The sequence below is a fragment of the Heterodontus francisci genome, chromosome 8 (genome assembly GCF_036365525.1).
Source record: "Heterodontus francisci isolate sHetFra1 chromosome 8, sHetFra1.hap1, whole genome shotgun sequence".
NCBI classification, from domain to species: domain Eukaryota; kingdom Metazoa; phylum Chordata; class Chondrichthyes; order Heterodontiformes; family Heterodontidae; genus Heterodontus; species Heterodontus francisci.
Window position 1 is genome coordinate 72,736,186 of NC_090378.1, and position 20,219 is coordinate 72,756,404.

The 20,219-nt window shown below is 44.5% G+C and overlaps 1 protein-coding gene across 10 annotated transcripts in view; it reads left to right on the forward strand.

Moving 5' to 3' along the window:
* The first annotated feature begins 18,775 nt into the window (after positions 1 to 18,775).
* Positions 18,776 to 20,219, forward strand: part of dock7 (dedicator of cytokinesis 7) — a 210,683-nt gene continuing 209,239 nt past the window's right edge. For all 10 annotated transcript variants that reach the window (XM_068037333.1, XM_068037334.1, XM_068037336.1 and 7 more), the window contains exon 1: positions 18,776 to 18,892. In XM_068037333.1, coding sequence (XP_067893434.1) covers positions 18,855 to 18,892 — 38 coding nt within the window. In that variant the 5' untranslated portion in view covers positions 18,776 to 18,854. The remainder of the gene's footprint in view (positions 18,893 to 20,219) is intronic.

A 20,219-nucleotide genomic window follows, 5' to 3' on the forward strand; every position in this document is an offset into this window, starting at 1 on the left:
GATTGATAATCACCATCCAGGAATCTTGCTTTTACTGGAGGTTTGCCTTCGGCCCCTTTGATACACCTCCTGCAGTCGGACATCAACTCTTGGACATTGAAGGGAGCGATACTTCTCCCGTTTCCATTATGCCATTGTGAACAGTTAGTCCACTTTGCTGCCATGACAGAAACTTCTGAGCTGCCGCCCTTTAAGAGCAGCTGTCTTGTCAAGTCTACACTCTACACTCCCTTGCCAAGTGTGCTACAGGCCAAGCTCCCTAGGACAATAACTTACTTAAATTATTGGAGGGACTCCCCTCTTAAAATTTTGTGGGGTCCACCATCTGAGCTGCTGGTGTAGGTGATCCTGTATCATGCATCAGCCCTAGCCCATTTGCTGGACTCACAAAATTAGTACTTCTAGTCAGTGAATTACAGGAAATCATACAAGCATCTGCACAACGTACAGGAAGCGCAAAACACATTAGGAAAGCGTGCGCAGAAAAACTCACCAAAAAAGGCACGTGCCAATCCTTGTACAATGACCTCCGTAGTATAGTTCCCTGATAGTTACTTCCTAGTTTGTATAATCGTATTTCAGTCTAATGTTGTGTTGATAGATTATGGCACATTTTATGTACTTTGATTTGTTGCATTTGAGGTTGAAGAGACTTGCATTTACTGGATTTGAACCTGTAGTGTTGTGCTGTGTTCTTAAGTCTTCATTAAATGATAACTGCGGGCTTTATATTCAGATTCAACGCAAACACTATTTATTGTCTTACATATCTACATCGCATAGTCTCAGGTCCAGGTCTTTTTCTCGCTGGTGGGTGAGTTCTTTTTGCAAGTCATGTGTTGAGTGTGTCTCTCAAAATGGTGTCTCCTCCTTATATATGTATGATGATGTCATTTGTTGTAGCAATGGCCTGATCTCTTAAAGGTGAAGTTTCTTAAACGTGAAATCACCACTTCACTACAGAACCCATTTGATTTCCTTTTTTTTCTTTTCATCTGCAACCACTCCTCTGGAAAACACTATCTCAAAGTGCATAATAAAGTGGCATCAAAGAAGGAGAAATGTTGCGTGGGGAGGCAGAGTTGAAAAGAAGGCAAAGAGAAGTGGCGAGATGAAATTAATTTGGGATAGAATTTCAGAAGGCGGGGACTTAAGGATAGGTAGGAAGGAAGGATAGATAGACAGATGTTTGAACATGAAAAATGTAAGACAAGTAAGGGAATAGTCAGGATGAGACCAGGAAGTAGGTGGTTCAGGCACGTAACATGATGAAATGTATTGCCAAGTGGTTTGGCCTCCATGCAAGGAAAAGAATCAACAACAGTAAACCATCTTTCAATCAAATCCACATTATGTGTAGCTTTTCGCAGTGGGTGTACATTGTTTAGGGCAGGACTACTGAAAGCTCTCAGGTGCTAGGTGGAGGGTAAGGGGCATGGGAAATGTTTTGGGGGATTGGAGAGGGCATGGGGTTGGAGACTGAGATTTGGAAAAGTTAATTCCTGGTATGCATAGCAGATGGAGAAAATATTTGCTGAGAGGAACAAGGCAGCTTAACTGGATACTTCAAGACACCCATCTGCACATATCAGGTGGGGGGAATGGAAGGCAGGGGCACATGTTGGGCGCAGGTTGGAGTAGTGAGAGGCCTGCAAGTTGAGAACAGTGATATGATAGGAGTTAAGTGGGTTAGTAATGATGGATAGTATGGGATAGGATTGTTTATTTTTTTTAAATCTATGCAGATAGTTTGGGTGCATGTCATGGATTCTTGGACCATGTATAAAAATGTAAATTAATGCACCCAACCATTTTATATATATCCCAAATTGTGAATAAAAATAGGATATGATGTTTTCATTTAGGGTGCACCAAGTATGAAGAACAACTCTCTCTGAACTTCAGGCCCACAAAATTCCATCAGGACAAAATAACGAGTAAGTGAAAAAAAACTTGCAATCGTATAGCACCTTTCAGGTCCTCAGGACATCGCTTTGCAGCCAATTAAGTACTTTTCACGTATAGGCACTATTGCAAAGTAGCAAATTTGCACAGAGCAAAGTCCCATAAGCAGCAATGAAATAAAGAACTGGATCATTTGTTTTAGGTGTTTACCAGGACACTGGAAAAACTCCCCTGCTCTTCTTCGAATAATGTCATGGGAGCTTTTAGAGGCTAGACGGGACCTGAGTTTACCGTCACATTTGAAAGACTGCATGTCCACAAATGCAGCATTTCCTCAGCACTGCATTGAAGTACCAGCCTAGACTATGCACTCAATTCTCTAAAGTGGGGCTTAAACTTAGGATTTTCTGAGTCAGAAAAAAGAGTTCATCCACAGGGCCAAAGCTGACACCATATATGTGGAGATAGTATGGGACTTTGTGGGCCAGATTGCAAGCACTTGTGGAAATTCCTATGGTAGGAGATCAATATAGGCATGGTGTACTGCATTCAGGAGAAGAGGCAGATGAGAGAGGGGGGGGTGGGTAAAGAGGGTAGACACTAGAGAGCTCAGGTCTAGGGTGGCAGCAAATATGTGCATGCAAGTAGACTGGGAGCATTTGGGGTGGTCGGCGATGTTTTGTTTGAACATATTTTTTCTTCAGTAATGCTTTTTTTATTCTTTCATGGGATGTGGCCACCGTTGGCAAGGCCAGCGTTTGTTGCCCATCCCTAATTGCCCTTGACAACTGAGTGGCTCGCTAGGCCATTTCAGAGGCCAGTTAAGAGACAAGCACATTTCTGTGGGTCTGGAATCGCATGTAGGCCAGACCAGGTAAGGACAGCAGATTTCCTTCCCTAAAGGACATTAGTGAACCAGATGGGTTTTTACAACAATTGATGATAGTTTCATAGCACAATTACTGAGACTAGCTTTCAATTCCAGATTTTTGTTCAAAAATTTAATTTATTAAGTAATTGAATTTTAATTCCACCGGCTGCCATGTAGGGATTTGAACTCATGTCCCCAGGGCATTAGCCTCAGGATTATTAGTTCAGTGACATGATTACTATGCCGCTGTCTCCCCACTCCTGAAGAGCATAGTTAGGGCCTAGCTGTGAGGCTGAATCAAAGAGACGAATTTCCGTCCGGAGTCGGGACACCAACGTCAGGACCATATACGGGTCCCGAGCTTGCACATGGCCTCAGTGCACCTGCTGGTGCAACTTTACGTGAGGTGGCCTCCTAATTGGCTGTTTCTGCATTCACCATCCAATTAAGGACAGCAGGTGGACCAGGGAAGCTGGTGGCCCAATAGGAGGGCGCACAGCAATGTCTGGATGGTGACGGGAGAGGTGAACACTGCTGGAGCAGGAGGAGATCTAGGATCCACCTCAAATGGATCATGCACTAAGTGCCTTCGAACGAGGGACCCCCTCCCCAGAGCCAGGAAGCAGCCCGCACTTTTTTTCATGCCGTGCTTCCCGTGTGACGGCAGGGCCAACCGCTGCACCGGTAATTGCAGCTGTGGCGAGAAGAGGCCCTTAATTGGGGGTTAATTGCCCCGTTTAGGGCCTCAATTAGTGATGGGATAGGAAGGCCATTCACAGGCCTTCCTGCCCTGGACTAAATTTTGGCAGAGGCGGGATGGTGATGGGAACCCCCCCACCAACCACCATCCCACCCGATTTTATGCTCTCTCCACCTCCAAACCCGCCACAGGGGAGAGTATAAAACTGCCCTTAGGTCTTTGAGGAACCAAAACCAATGTCTTTATGCATGTCACAAGTCTAGCAATAACACCTTAACTACTGCAGTGGGGTGCCCACAACTGTCCACTCGGAAAGACTGTAAATACACACTGACCATTTTTTAGTGGAACCCATTTTAAATCAAATTTACTCTGTCCATATAAATTCATATTAAAATACAGGAGTTTTCCTTATTTGGTGCTTTTGTCAAAATCACACTGTTTTGTAATAAACATTAAATAATTCTTACAAAATCTACCCTAATGGATTAGGTAATGTCACAAATTTAGTACTAACTCATCCAGATCAAAAAGTTCCATATTGGATCTTCAGTTTGTGTTGAGTTCATTAATCTCAGACAGCATCATTGTAGTAATTTCATCAGCATCCCTGGAGTAGGAAGAGAAAATAGGGCAGGGTTCCCAGTCTTTACTAAAATACACTAACCCCTACTGCAAAAAGTAGATACATGGATGTCAGGTAAGAGGAGGATCAATCTCAGCTTGGCTGACCTTCCCGTCCAAGGTCGAATAACTTACTGACATGTGAAGAATGCCCAGTTGGAGTAGATATTGGAAGGTGGCTAGCACATCCTCAACCATATCCCGGGAATGTGAACAAATTCAGGGAATAAAATTGGAAGAAAAGTTTCCCTCATTAAAAAAAAAAGCAATTTCTTAAGAGCAGAAGTAGAATTAAGGAGCGAACACAGCAGAAATTTAATATGGCAATTAAACTTTGGGCTACTATTTGGTTGCATTTTTCAGTTAACTAGACATGATTAGAATCACATCTTAATAAATAAGCATCAACATCAAACACGATGATTAATCAATACCACATTATTGATCATGATTGCTTAGAATAGCTCTGTTCTCAAAGAGTATTAATTATGTATATATAAGACACTGCTCAATACCAATATTTATGCTAATAGGTTTGGATGCTGTGATGGAGACCACAGTTTGCAAGACCAGTGGAGAGGCGTGTGCAAGCTGTTGTCTGAACAGATGACTTGTTGAATGTTCTGTTAGGTGCACTGACTCTGGTTTCAAAGGTTGTTTTTTTGAGATAGTCCCTAACTAAAAGTGAAACTAAAAACTTCAAGGTTCTGGGGAGACAGAACTGGTTAGAACCAGATAAAACAGACTCAGAGCCATCCATGCTCAGATCACAAGATTGCAGTGTGCAGGCAAGCTGAAGAGAGTGGAAACTGAATCCAGGTACTGGCCATAGGCAAATACGAGTGACTATAGCTGTTTCAGTTACTTAGGGTAATACAGGTGGATCCATGCCATCAAGACTGTTATGAGCAGAGCTGAGAATGGTGGAGTGGTGCATCATTGTTGGTGAAGACTATATCCATGGATGGCCTTGTCCGATCTACACCTTCTCCTTTGTTATCTCTTGCCCCACCCGCGCTTTACTTGCTTATAAGCTTTGACATTTCTAAAATTTGCCAGTTCCGAAGAAGGGTCACTAACCCGAAATGTTAACTCTGCTTCTCTCTCCACAGATGCTGCCAGACCTGTTGAGTATTTCCAGCATTTCTTGTTTTTATTTCAGATTTCCAGCATCCGCAGTATTTTGCTTTTATATTACTATATCCGTGGAGTTCGGGTTGAAGGGGAACTGTTATTGGATGAGAATTAATGACTGCAACTTGAAAGAAGCTGGAGATCTACCTGAGGAAGTGAAGTTCAGAGCTCTGAGGATCTTTGTGGCTGTAATTGGTGCCAAATATGCTGAGTGGACTACCCAGTAAAACTATGAGACTTTATTGTATCTAATATTTAATGTGTAATTTGTAATCTATATGTATTTATATATATATATAGGCTGTGATTTGTTTGTTAGTTCATGTTTAATTTATGTTGATTTTGGTTTGATTGTTACAGTGAAAGTTATTAAAGTGAAATCTTGTCTGTTTGATTTTTCTATTGGAGTAATTTGGTAAATTTGGTTCTTTTGGTTTGTTGATCGCCTCAGGGAGCTCTTACACAGGTAATGACGCTCAATGTCTTTTGATCATCATGATTGATAAGCCCCATCTGGCTAACTGTATCAGGGAGTATTTCAATCTCTGACCATCATTTTCCAAACCTCTCTGTCAACAGGCATGGTGCTGGAGGACTGCTAATATTATACCATTGTTTAAAAAGGGAGAAAGGGAAGGACCAAGTACAGGCCAGTTGGGCTAACCTCAATGGTGGGCAAGTTATTGGAAAAAATTGTGAAGGACAGTATAAATGGTCATTTAGAGGCACAAATTAATCAAAGACAGTCAGGATGAATTTGTTAAGGGAAGGTCATGTATGACTAACTTGGAATTTTTGGAGGAGGTAACAAGGAGGAATGATGAAGGTACTACATTTTAAAGGCCTGCTACCCGACCCGAACCCGACAGGACCAAATGACGTGTCGGGTTCGGGTCGGGATGGGCCCCTCTTCCGGGGCCGACTTTTGGGCTTGTGTCGGGTCAGGCCGAGTCTGGGTCGTGCTCGGTTCGGGTTGGGCCGGACACACATGGTAAGTGCTCTGCCAGTAAGTGTTAAAAATAAAAAACTTAGCTGAGCTGGGAGTCCGTGTCGAAACTGAGTCTATGCAGTGAGCAAGTGACGTCACTATGACGTCATCATGCATGCGCTGCAGCTTCGTGGAGCTTCCCAGTCGGAAGGTAAGTAAAGGGATGGTCGGGTCTGGTCGAATGGGGTCGGGCTTGCGTCGGGTCGGGCTCGGGGTGAAATTGGAGGGACTTGGGCCGGGTTGGGCTCGGGTCCACTGTGGATCAGTTGGGTTCGGGTCGGGTTCTTTTTCCCGACCTGAGCAGGCCTTTTGTACATTTGATGTCAGCTACATGGAATTTAGCAAGGCTTTTGATAAGATCACACATGGCACACTGGTCAGAAAAGGAAAAGCCCATGAGATTCACTCCACATGATATCAAGAAACAACTGAAGGCACTGGATACTGCAAAAGCTATGGGCCCTTTCAACATTCCGGCAATAGTACTGAAGACCTGTGCTCCAGAACTTGCAGTGCCCCAAGTCAAGCTGTTCCAGTACAGCTACAACACTGGCATCTATCCAGCAATGTGGAAAGTCGCCCAGGTATGTCCTGTACACAAAAAGTAGGACAAGTCCAACCCAGCCAATTACCGCTCCATCAGTTTACTCTCAATCATCAGTAAAATGATGGAAGGTGTTGTCAACAGTGCTATCAAGCGGCATTTACTTAGCAATAACCTGCTCAGTGCTGCTCAGTTTGGGTTCTGCCAGGGCCACTCAGCTCCTGACCTAATTACAGCCTTGGTTCAAACATGGACAATAGAGCTGAACTCGAGGTGAGGTGAGAGTGACCGCCTTTGACATCAAGGAGCCCGAGCAAAACAGGAGTCAATGGGAATCAGGGGGGAAACCCTCTGCTGGTTGGAGTCATACCGAGTGCAAAGGAAGATGGTTGTGGTTGTTGGAGGTCAATCACCTCAGCTCCAGGACATCACTGCAGGAGTTCCTCAGGGTAGTGTCCAAGGCCCAACCATCTTCAGCTGCTTCATCAATGACCTTCCTTCAGTCATAAGCTCGGACGTGGGGATGTTCGCTGATGATTGCACAATGTTCAGCACCATTCGCGACTCCTCAGATACTGAAACAATCCGTGTAGAAATGCAGCAAGTTCTGGACAATATTCAGACTTGGGCTGATAAATGGCAAGTAACATTCGTGCCACATAAGTGCCAGGCAATGAACATCTCCAACAAGAGAGAATCTAACCATCTCCCCTTGATGTTCAATGGCATTACGATTGCTGAACCCCCGCTATCAACATCCTGGGGGATACCATTGACCAGAAACTGAACTGGAGTAGCCATATAAATACCATAGCTACAAGAGCAGGTCAGAGGCTAGGAATCCTGTGACGAGTAACTCCCTCCTGACTTCCCAAACCCTGTCCACTGTCTACAAGGCACAAGTCTGGAGTGTGATGGAATACTCTTCACTTGCCTGGATGAGTACAGCTCCAACAACACTCAAGATGCTTAGCACCACCCAAGACAAAGCAGCCCATTTAATTGGCACCCCATCCACAAACATTCACTCCCTCCATCACCGACGCACAGTGGCAGCAGTGTGTACCATCTACAAGGTGCACTGCAGCAATGCACCAAGGCTCCTTAAACAGCACCTTCCAAACCCACGACCTCTACCACCTAGAAGGACAAGGGCAGCAGATGCATGGGAAAAGCACCATCTGCAGGTTCCCCTCCATGTCACACACCATCCTGACGGAACTATATTGCCGTTCCTACACTGTCGCTGGGTCAAAATCCTGGAAATCCCTTCCTAACAGCACTGTTGGTATACCTACCCCACATGGACTGCAGCGGTTCAAGAAGGCAGCTCGCCACCACCTTCTCAAGGGCAATTAGGGATGGGGCAATAAATGCTGTCCTAGCCAGCGACACCCACATCCCATGAAAGAATTTAAAAAAGGGTCCACAGGAAAGTAGCAAATTGTACCCAAAATTGACTCAGTGGCAGGAAACAAAGGGTAATGGTCTCTGGGTGTCTTTGTGACTGGAAGACATTTTCCAGTGGAGTTCCGTGGTACTAGGTCCTTGCCTTTTGTGATATATATCAATGATTTACACTTAAATGTAGGGTCATAATTAAGAGGTTTGCAAATGTTACAAAAAATGGCTGCATGGTTGATAGTGAAGAAGAAAGCTGGAGACTGCAGGAAGACATCAATAGACTGGTTAGGTGGGCAGAAAAGTGGTAAATGATATTCAATCCAGAGAAGAATGAGGTAGTGCATTTGGGAAGGACAAACAAGGCAAGGGAATACACAATAAATGATAGGATACTGAGAAGTGTATAGGAACAGAGGGACCTTGGGGTACATGTCCACAGAATTCCTGGAAGCAGCAGTACAGGTAGATAAGATGGTTAAGAAGGGATATGGGATACTTCTTTTTAAATTAGCTGAGGTATAGAATAAGAGCAAAGAGGTTATGCTAGAATGGTATAAAGCACTAGTTAGGCCACAGCTAGAGTACTGCATACAGTTCTGGTCACCGCACTATAGGAAAGATGCGATTGCACTCGAGTGGGTACAAAGGGGATTTGTGCGAATGTTGCCAGGAATGAAGAATTTTAGCTATGAGAAAAGATTGGATAGGCTGGGGTTGTTTTCTTTGGAACAGAGGGGCCTGAGGGGAGATTTAATTCAGGTGTAGAAAATTATTAGGGGCTGAGACAGAGTGTATAGGAAGGACCTACTTCCTTTAGCAGAGAGATCAATAACCAGGGGGCATAGATATAAAGTAATTGGTAGAACGATTAGAGAGAAGTTGAGAATTTCTTTCACCCAAAGGGTGATGAGGGTCTGTAACTCATTGCCTGAATGGTAGATGTAGAAACCTCCATTACATTTTTAAAAATTTGGATGTGCACTTGAAGTGTCATAAATTACAGGGCTCCGGACCAAGAGCCGGAAATTGGGATTAGGCTGGATACCACTTTTAGGTTGGCAAGCCACAATGGGAAGAATACCCTCCTTCTGTGCCTTAAATCTTCTGTTTTCAATGTTGCTACGCCTCACATCCACATCTCACAAGTTGCACATGTTGCCAGCTATTTAACCATGACAGTCACATCACAGAAACATGTTGCATGACACTCACTGACACTCTTCCCTCTCTCTTGTAGGAGAAGATGGTACACAACTGAAGGCAGCAGGAACTAACTGAAGGGAGACAAGTGTGCCTACATGTTCCAAGCCCCATGGAGGAGATGATGCTGGCCATTATTGGAAGGGCCATTGCAGAGGCTGTGGCCAGTGACAAGGCTGAATCCATTGAAGGTGCTGGTATCCTCGTACTCTCACTTCACCCTCATCTCACACACTTTTCTGATTTACAATCTGCACATGGTGTAAGCATGCACTTCTTACTTTCCTCCCCCACCTCTGTACAACAACCTGTCCCTTATGCCTTTTCATTTCAGATGGCCAAAAAGTGCAACCTGGCCAGTCAGTGGAGGAAGACCAAGAAGACAGTGTTATGATCAGGTGAGAGGGGTCGAAGGACTCCCCTCTTTTCCGTCTCCTTATTTGACCATAACAGGTTTATTTCTTTTTTGAGTGGATATACTTGCCAATTCAGTGAATGTTTAACTGCTCATATGCAGTGATCATAAAAAGAACCAATCGGACAGGTTTTCTTGAGTTTAACAAAGAAAGAGATTAACTTTATTGTGCTTAAACCAATAAATAAATAAAACTTAAAATAATAAAATACGCTCCAACTTTCACTCACACACACACACAAATAGGTTACAGAGTGGGGAAGGATAGATTAGTTGAAATGGAGTCCTGAGAAATAAAAGAGGTATACAGTCTGTGGAGGTTGGTGCCTTGGCTGGCTTCAGGCTGAATTCAGTGGTTCTTCAGCTTCTGGTTTGAAGATGTGGACACTGATTCAGTGTTTCTCTGGGAGGCAACAAAGCGGTTGATTTCCTTCGAGAGGGGTCTCTGTCTGTCCTTTCCAGAAACTTCACTACCCTCTAGAACTATACTTAGGCTTAAGTAATTAAGCACAGTGAGCATTGATCGGTGAATAGACTAACACAATCAAACACAGATTAATTAAACCACTGAACACTACAGTCTGCAACAGGAGATATGCCTCGATGGTCACGGTCAGCAGGCAGAGTTTGAAGCTTGCAAGGCTTGACTGTTCATCTCCACCAGTTTAATATTCAGGTTTACAGCCAATGGATTTAAAAAAATTTGTCAATCGACCTAGCACATTTTCGTGACACTTTCACACTTTGTGAAATTAAATGCGACAACAGGAGCATTTCATTATAGGGTTGGAAATAAAACAAATAAGCTGTACACACACATTCATCCTCAAACACTCACTTATCAATCTCACACAGCCATAACTGTGTTTTGGTCCTGTTTTCATCCAGGATGATTCTGTGCTGAGTTAGACTCTGGATAAAGCATCAGCTATCACATTATTTTTCCCTGCAATGTGAGTAATCTCCACAGTAGAGTTTCTCTTTTGATGTCTGATTGATTTCTTGGAGAAATACCCAACTGGTCTTTCAATGCCTGACTCATCATCATGGAGCAGGACGACATCAACTGCCATTTAAATGGTTTGTTAAAGTTTGGAGCTGCCAGCACCGGCTCATTGGTTAAGATGTCTTTCAGCTGTTTGGCACCTGCCTGACCACACTATCTTCGCTGTTTTCTGTAACAAGTTGTCAGTGGGGCGGTTATAGGGCTGAAGTCTGGGACGCACTTGCGGTAAAATCCACACATCCCCAAAAATCACATTATTTCCCCTTTGGTCGTGGGGACAGGAAAATCCTTCAATGCTTTCACTGCTCTGGGCAGCACCCGCCCTTGACCCACAATATGCTCTAGGTAAGTTACCTGAGCTTTAGTGAACTCGCTCTTTGCAAGATTCAACACTAGGTCAGTCGACTGTAACCTTCAGAAGAGGGCTTCTAACTGGTGTAGGTGGTGCCCCCAGGTGTCACTGTATACTAACAGATCATCCAGGTACACTACAAGGGCAGACGGTGGCATAGTTGTGATGTCACTGAGCTAGTAATCCAGAGACCCAGGCTAATGGGGGCATGGGTACAAATGCCACTCAGCAGCTGGTGGATTTTAAATTCAATTAACTTACAAAAATATGGAATTGAAAGCTAGTGTCAGTAATGGTGGCATAAAATTACCATCGAATGTCATAAAAACCCATCTGATTCACAAATGCCCTTTCAGGAAAGAAATCTGCCATCCTTACCTTGTCTGGTCTACATGTGACTACAGACCCACAGCAACTCATAACTGCCCTCTAAAATAGAGTCATAGTGAGATACAGCACAGCAACAGGCCCTTCGGCCCAACGAGTCCACGCTGACCATCAACCACCCATTTATACTAATCCTACATTAATCCCATTTTCCCTCTCCCATCCCCACCTTCCCTCAATTCTCCTACCACCTACCTACACTGGGAGCAATTTTTTACAATGGCCAATTTACCTATCAACCCACAAGTCTTTGGCATGTGGGAGGAAACTGGAGCACTCGGAGGAAACCCATGCAGTCACAGGGAGAACTTGCAAACTCTGCACAGGCAGTACCTAGAACCAAACCCGGGTCGCTGGAGCTGTGAGACTGCGGTGCTAACCACTGCGCCACTGTGCTACCCTTAAATGGCCTAGCAATGGCAATTAGGGATGGGAAACAAAGGCTGGCCTTGTCAGTAATGCTCACATCCCACGAAAGAATAAAATTTTTTTGGGTAGGTCAGCAACTACCTGGTTCATCCGCCTTTTGAAGGTGGCTGGGGCATTTATTAATCCAAATGGCATCACCTGGCACTGGAATAAGCCATCTGGGGTGACAAAAGCCGAGATCTCTAGTATGGGTGGTTAAGGGAATCTGCCAGTATCATTTTAACAAGTCTATCTTTGTTATGTAGGTGGTGTTTCCTACTCCAGGCAGAGAATTGGGTAGGAGTCAGCTCTGGTCACTATATTAACCTTCCTGTAATCAATGCAGAACCTGTTGAGTCATTGGGCTTGGGCATGAGCACAACTGGGGAACTCCAGCTGCTCTGACTGGGCTCAATCATCTTGTGCTCCAGCATGTACTGAATTTCCTTGCGAACCTGGGTCACCTTCCCGGGACCTAGGCAATAGGGATTTTGCTGAATGGGAGGGGTCTCTCCGACATCCACATCGCAAAGGGCTAGGGTTGTGCATCTTGGTTTGTTCCTGTGTCCTAAAAACCTCTCCTTGATTATTTATTTGTTATTTATTTATTTATTTAGAGATACAGTACTGAGACAGGCCCTTCGGCCCACCGAGTCTGTGCCGACCATCAACCACCCATTTATACTAATCCTACACTAATCCCATATTCCTACCACATCCCCACCTTCCCTATATTCCCCTACCACCTACCTATACTAGGGGCAATTTATAATGGCCAATTTACCTATCAACTTGCAAGTCTTTGGCTGTGGGAGGAAACTGGAGCACCCGTCGAAAACCCATGCGGTCACAGGGAGAACTTGCAAACTCCGCACAGGCAGTACCCAGAATGGAACCCAGGTCGCTGGAGCTGTGAGGCTGCGGTGCTAACCACTGCGCCACTGTGAGGACCTCTCACCTTGTGTCCATAAACTAATTCAAAGGGACTAAAGCCAGTGGACTCATTAGGTGAGTCCCTGGTAGCAAACAGAAGAAATCCCAGCACTTTGTCCCAGTCATGGGAGTACTCATAGCAGTATGCCCTGATTATTGTCTTTAGGGTCTAGTAGTATCATTACAAAGCCCCTTGTGACTGTGGGTGGTAGGCTGAGGACATTAGCCGGATTATTCCCAGATTACCCATGACCTTTTGAAACATTCTGGACATAAAATCCATGCCCTGATCCTACTGGATCTCGGCAGGCAGCCCATATCAGGTGAAGAATTGGGTTAGCCCCTCCGCCACTACCTTGGCAGAGAAAGTTCTTAGGGGGCTGGCCTCTGGAAATCAGGTAGCCACATCCATAATGGTGAGAGGATACAGGTTGTCCCCTTTTGTTTTCGGCAGGAGTCCCACACAATCCACCAGCACTCTGCTGAATGGTTCCCTAAAAGCGAGTATGGGAATTAGAGGGACAGGTTTTATTGCAGGTTGGGCCTTCCCCACCACCTGGCACGTGCGGCAAGTTTTACAGAACTCCACCACATCCTTGTGGAGTTGCGGCCAGTGAAAATGTTGTCTTATGAGGGCTTGGGTTTTTCGGATACCAACACGTCCAGCCATTGGAAGATCATGGGCTATTCGTAATATTTCCCTACAGTACCTCAGTGGCATCACTACCTGGTGAACCACTGTACACTCTTTGTCTGCAGGTCTGTGAAGAGGTCTCCCCTTCCTTATCAGTGCCTCATATTTTAAATAGTAATACTCTGGAACCCCCTCTGCCTCAGCTTCAGTTTGGACAGTCTGTGCTAACTTTTTTAACACTGGGTCGGCTTGCTGAGCCTTGACCAAGGAAGACCTGCTTAACACTTCCTTTGGTTCCTCTAAATTCCTGAAGAAGGTTTCGGATAACCAGACAGCGGAGTCATCCATCTGCAGTGCCAGTTCAGCCTCCTCTGATGGAGTTTGTTTGGCTGTGGACCGGGTCACTACATAGTCAGGGAAAATGCCAGGACCTTCTCCTGTAACTGTTCTGAATCCCTGACCTCGTTCTGCCTCTCTAAGATCACTGGGGAAGCTACCACATTCACCCCCCCCAGGTCATTACCAAGGAGCAGGCCGACCCCATCTACAGGTAAACTAGGGACAATCCCCATGGTTACCGGTCCTGAAACAAGGTCACACTCCAGCTGCACCTAGTATAAAGGTATGGGCATATACCTTCCCCCGATACCGTTCACTAATACTTTGGCATTCAATGCACTGTCCAGGGGAAAGGTCATGCCTATTCCCAGTGGAAGGGAATGGGTGGCCCCTGTTTCCTAAGTATGACGATGGGATGGCTTGCCTCACTCGAGGGGTATGGGGTCACTTTTCCTTTGGGCACAAAATCCTGGTAACTCTCAGGGATTTTGTTAAGTTCTCCCGCACTCACAGCAATACTTTTACAGGGACTTACTGCCACAGTTGGAGACGCTTCTGTGCTTTCTATCAGGGCCCCTTTTCCTGCACTTGTTTGGTCTACCCTAACTAATCCTATGGGTTTTCCCCGTAACTTCCAGCAGTCAGCTCGAAGGTGACCTGCTTTGTTGCAATGGAAAGAGACAGGCTTTCGGGCATCACACCTGTTTTCAGCACCATCCTTTATGGCTTGACGGGGGCCCTGGGGTTTCCAGCCTTCCATTCTTGTCCATGGCTGTGCACCTTCCCATCACCCTCTCATCTTCTATCCTTTTCAGGTTTTTTGAGGTGACTGGGAAAGGGTTTCTCTTGGGGAAAGGGCTTGTGGACAAGCTCATAATCATCAGCCAGGATTGCTACCTTCCTGGCTCTTGGAACCTTTTGTTCCTTCACGTGGTTTCTTATGGAAAGGGGAAGCAGGTTTTTGAACCCCTCGAGGAGGATCACCTCTCTGAGGTTTTCATAGGTGGGCTCTACCTTAAGCGCCTGTATCCATCGGTCAAAAGTGAGTTGCATAACCCTTTCAAACTTGATGTGAGTTTGTTCTGGCCATTTTTGGAGAGTTTGGAATTTTTGGCGGTATGCCTCCAGTACCAGCTCATATGTGCTCAGGACAGGATTTTTGGTCATCTCATAGTTTGATGAACTCTCGTCGGATAATAGGGAATAAACCTCATGGGCTTTTTCTGTTAATATGCTTTGCAGTAGCAGGGACCATCCCTCTGCTGGCCACTTCAAATCTTTTGCAAGTTTTCAAATGAGATGAAAAATGCTTCCACATTCCCCTCATTGAACTTTGGCATCAATTGGGAGAACTTTAACAGCTCAACACGGTCCTGAGTGAGGGATTGTTCACTCACTAGCGGTGCCTTTACTGGTTATATTGGGTCTTCCCTTATTCAGTTCAAGCTGCCTTAACTCTCTTTCCTGCTTCTCCTTCTGGAAAGCTCTTTCTTTTTCCCTTTCCTGGAATTCTTTTTCCTGTAATTCTAGATCTAATCTCTGCAGTTCCAGCTGTATCTTGGGTAATGCTATTCTGTCTGTTCCAGATTCTGTGCCCATCCCCAGTTCTTCAGTTTCAATTTCAAAATGGTTGGTCACAAATTTTAGGATTTCGGGTTTCCCAGTTATTTTTCCTAGCTGTACTCCTTAACTCTTCAGGATAGGGCTTTTAAACCGTCCCAAGTTACTTTACTCTGTTCTAGGAAGGTACTGGCCTTGAATGTGGACATTTTCATACTCTAGCACTAAGCCACAAGAAAACCTGTATTGAAGCTTTTTAAAAATTATTGCTAGGGATCAATTTGGTTTCCTGCTTCCAATTTCACGTTTGTCTTTGGGTTTGATCGTGGGCGTAGAGCCCCCAATTCTATGATCAGGTGAGGAGGAATTGAAGGGCTCCCCTCTTTTCCCTCGCCTTGTTTAACCAACAGGTTTATTTCTTTTTTAAGTGGATATACTTGCTAATTCAGTGTGTGTTTAACTGCTTACGCACCATGATCATAAAAACAGCCAATCAGCAGGTTTTCTCAAATTTAACAAAGAAAGGGGTTAACTTTATTGTACTTAAATCGATCTAAGTAAAATGATAAAATATGCTCCAACTTTCACACACACACATACACACACTAATAGGTTACAGTGTGGGGAAGGATGAATTGGTTGAATTCGAGTCCAGAGAAATAAAAGGGGTATACAGTATGTGGAGGTTGGTGACTCGGCTGGCTTCAGGCTAACTTCAGTGGTCCTGAGACTTTTGATTTGAAGATGTGGATGCTAATTCAGTGGTTCTTCTGCTTCTGGTTTAAAGATGTGGACGCTGATTCAATGGTTCTCCGGGAGGCAGCAATGTGGCTGATTTTCTTCGAGAAGTGTCTCTGTCTGTTCTTTCTGGAAACTTCTCTACCTACTAGCATCACCCTCAGGCTTAAGTAAATAAGCACAGTGAGCATCAATCAATGAACAGACTAACACAATCAAACACAGATCAATTAAACCACTGAACACTACAGTCTGCGGCAGGTCACGGTCAGCAGGCAGAGTTCGAAGCTTGCAAGGTTTCAATGGTTTGTCTCCACCAGTTTAATATTCAGGTTTACAGCTGGTGGATTAAAAAAAAATTATTCAACCTGGCACATTTTCGCGACAACGGTGATGATGAATATACACCGTCACTTGATTTCACACTTGCAGCCACCAGCTCAGACACTGACAATGCACATATCTCAGAGAATAACGTAGCGGTGGAATCTGCATGTGGCGAGACAGTGGGCACAAGTGTGCTGCAGAGAGTAAGGATATTGCGCGGTCTCGCTGGAGCATGAGGTTGCACACGAATTCTGCTGCAGAGGACTCTGATGAGAACTTCAGTTGGCCAGACTACAGGAGATGGCTGGCGAGTGTACAGAACGATATACTTGGTGCATTTGAAAGCCTGCCAGAAAGCCAGAATTCAATGTCAAGGAGCAAGGAAGAGTCCGGTACCAACTTAGCATAGGGCTTCATGGAGAGCTTGGAGTCCATCTTTTCCAGCTCCTATTCACCAATCCCTGCCATGTATTACAGTAATCGGGTCTTTTTCTTCTGATCTGTGATGGTATCTTTGTCACTCTGGTTTATTAAAATTTGGGCCAGTTTCTCCAGAGTGCATTATGGTGGATGAGCCCCTCTATCCAGCGTCTGACGAATGGAACATTCTCCAATGTATTACGGTAGTGGTGTCTCTGGTGTCACTGGCAGCGGCTGTCCCTCGATTTGAGGATGACATCTATTCAATGTCATGAGTTTCTGCCATGGGTCTTCATGTGACTGAACAGGCCGATCTCGACCCACAGACCTTTGGGCACATGGGCAGGATATCCCACAAGGTAGTGAGATCTGGAGTGTAGGATTCACTTCCTTTTCTTTCCTTCTCTGCTGCCGCTCTGCCTTATCATTAAGGCGTTTGGACTCAAAGCATGATGCAGCTTGATGGACGCATTGTCGCCATTTTGAATGATTGGTAGCAAGCTTGTCCCTGTCATCAATATCAATGCTGCGGTGCCTCAAAGAGAGCTTCAGAGTGTCTTTGAAGCATTTCTTTGTCCTCCCTTGGAACACTGGTCATTTGAGTGTTGAGAAAACAGGACCTGGCATGGGAGACAGTTTTTGGCCATCTGGACACAGGATCCAGTCCATCCAAGTTGGTTTTGCAGGAGTTTTGCCTCAATGCTTGTGAAGCTGGCTTCAAGATGCACACTATGCACACTAGCATTTGTTTGACGGTCCTCCCATTGAATCCGGAGGATGTGGCAGAGGAATGGTTCATGGAATTTCTCTAGCTCTCTTATATGTCGCTGACACACAGTCCAGGTTTCACTGCAGTACAGCAAGGACTTCTGTTGACTTGCTGAGGTCTTTGTTGTCAAACACTTGCTGCTGTAGTTTGTAGAAGGCGCAACTGATCCGATGTTGGATCTTCTCGTCAATGGTAGTCTTTTGAGAGAGGTGGCTGGCAAGGTATGGGAAGTGCTCAACATATTCCAAAGTCTCTCCTTCAACATATATGGGAGGTGGAATATTTGGCTGACCAGGTGTGTGTTGGCATATGAGTTTAGTTTGGCAACATTCAAGGACAGGCTGAGTCTCTTGTATATAGAATTGAAGAGCAGCATTCAAATCTGGTGCAGAGTTATCTGCTGCTGCAGTTATCCTCAAACTGCAGATCATGTATGTCTATGATGGTCAGTTTAGTTTTAGCACGGAGGCGACTGAAGTTAAAGACTTTTCCATCTAGGCAGTAAAGGCCTGCTACCCGACTCGAACCCGACGGGACCCGACGACATGTGTCGTGTTCGGGTCGGGTCGGTTTGCAATTCCAGGTCTGGCATTCGGGCTCGGGTCGGGCCGGGTCAGACACGCTCCATCACAGGTAAGTGGCTCCAATGTTAATTTAATTTTTGGACTAGAAAGGTGCTTTTGTTATCGTTATTTTAAGCTTGTGCAGATCAGCACAAAGTGAAAAACAGAAGGTAGGTTAACTGATGGTCGGGTCGGGTCGGGTCGGGTCCGGTTGGGCGCGGGAAAAAATGGAAGGACTCGGGCCGGGTCGAGCTCCGGTTGGATGTGGTTCTGCCGGGCTCGGTTTGGGTTTTTTTTTTTGCAGACCCGAGCAGGCCTTTACTAATACTCACACCAGAGGGCAATTGATCTTTGATGAGGTGAACAGCCTCTGTTAGGTGGTTTGTAAATAGTATGGGGGCTATCATACAGTTTTGCATGATGCCCGGTCCGATTTTGAAGTCTCTGGTGTATTACGGTCGTGGCCCCAGTATCTGGTATATTACGGTAGTAGTCGCGGTCTCCGGTTTATTACGGTAGCGGCACCCCTCTCTTGTATATTACGGTAGCGGCCCCTGTCTCTGGTGTATTATGGCTAGGGGGCTCTGATTTTTGCTGCCGCCGCCCTGCTCACTCCTTTTTCTCCCGGTACAAATGGCCGAGCGTCGTGCTTTTGCCCAGAAAATTAGCAGGTAAAAGATCTTCCTCCCATCCGCCCCGCAGAGCTGCGGCTCCGTTGTGGATAGCGACGGGTGGGTAGCGGAGGCCTGAGTGCCCCTGGCAGCCTGAGCCGGCCCCGCTTTGTGCCCCCGTAACAGCAAATAAAAATCCAGCATCGGGTACAGGGCATTTGCAGTACAGGAGTAATGTAAATGTGCTGCAATTAATAAAATATCATTACACTGCATAATGTATTAGTAAAATAATACACAACTGAGCATGATGCAGCGCAGAATCATAAAGCGATGGCAATTAAATCAGGACAGTTTCAAACACCATGCAATAGCATCAATTACAACGGTAACATGTACAATACACACCACTGTAATGTGATGCGGTATCGTGTAATACCGACAGAAAGCACAGCGTTGGACGCAGTGAACGAATACAATCCTTATTGTATATTTAATGTAATAGTGCTAAACTAATCTGCAATCTGAATGCAGTGCGGTATGATATAGAGAAAGTACCACGTCGGATATAGTGTAATTGAATGGAATACAATCATCATTATTGTATGCTAAATACTCTGTAAGACAGTATGTTATATTAAAAAAAGATACGTAGGCATATCGTGCAAATGCTAGATGTGGTCACGCCTGGTTCTGCTTTATACCATTTGTGGACTCAATACTGATACATTGTGCACAGGGGAACTTGTGCAACTAAAGTTTAAGTGTAAAAATGTAATTAAATGATTAAAATATGGGATTTTACCATTTTAATGTAAGATAGTTTAAGAGTCAGTTTGGGCAGCTTTTAAACCTATTTTTGAGATGTTTGAAGTCCAGAATGGAATCTTACAGATAAAATCTCAACAAGATTTCAGAGCTTGTTGGCATTGCAAGCTCCAGCACAGCCTGTTAAAATGTATCTACTTTTTAATTGAAATATATTAACTTTTCAGTATCAATTATAGTTTGTGCTGCCATTGTGCATGGATGTAAAACTTTTTTTTTTACATATTTTAAAATATTTGATTTCTAGCTTTTGAAATACTTTATAACTATTTAAATATTCATGAGTAATATTCATAATTAAAAGATTTTTTCCAGAAATATAACTTACTTTTGGAGAGGAATGGAATTTATAATACTATATTCAGAATCTAAGGAAGTAAGATTTTTACTTGAATTATATATTACAAATGTGATTTTTAAAAATACCTAAATAAAATCAAAACAAAGGTGATATATAACGATGGCAATTTACAGCATGCAGTGAGAAATTGGGAAACACTGCAGTTTTTGCAACAATTGCACGGGTAACTGCATTATTAATGATTGAGATTGTTACCTC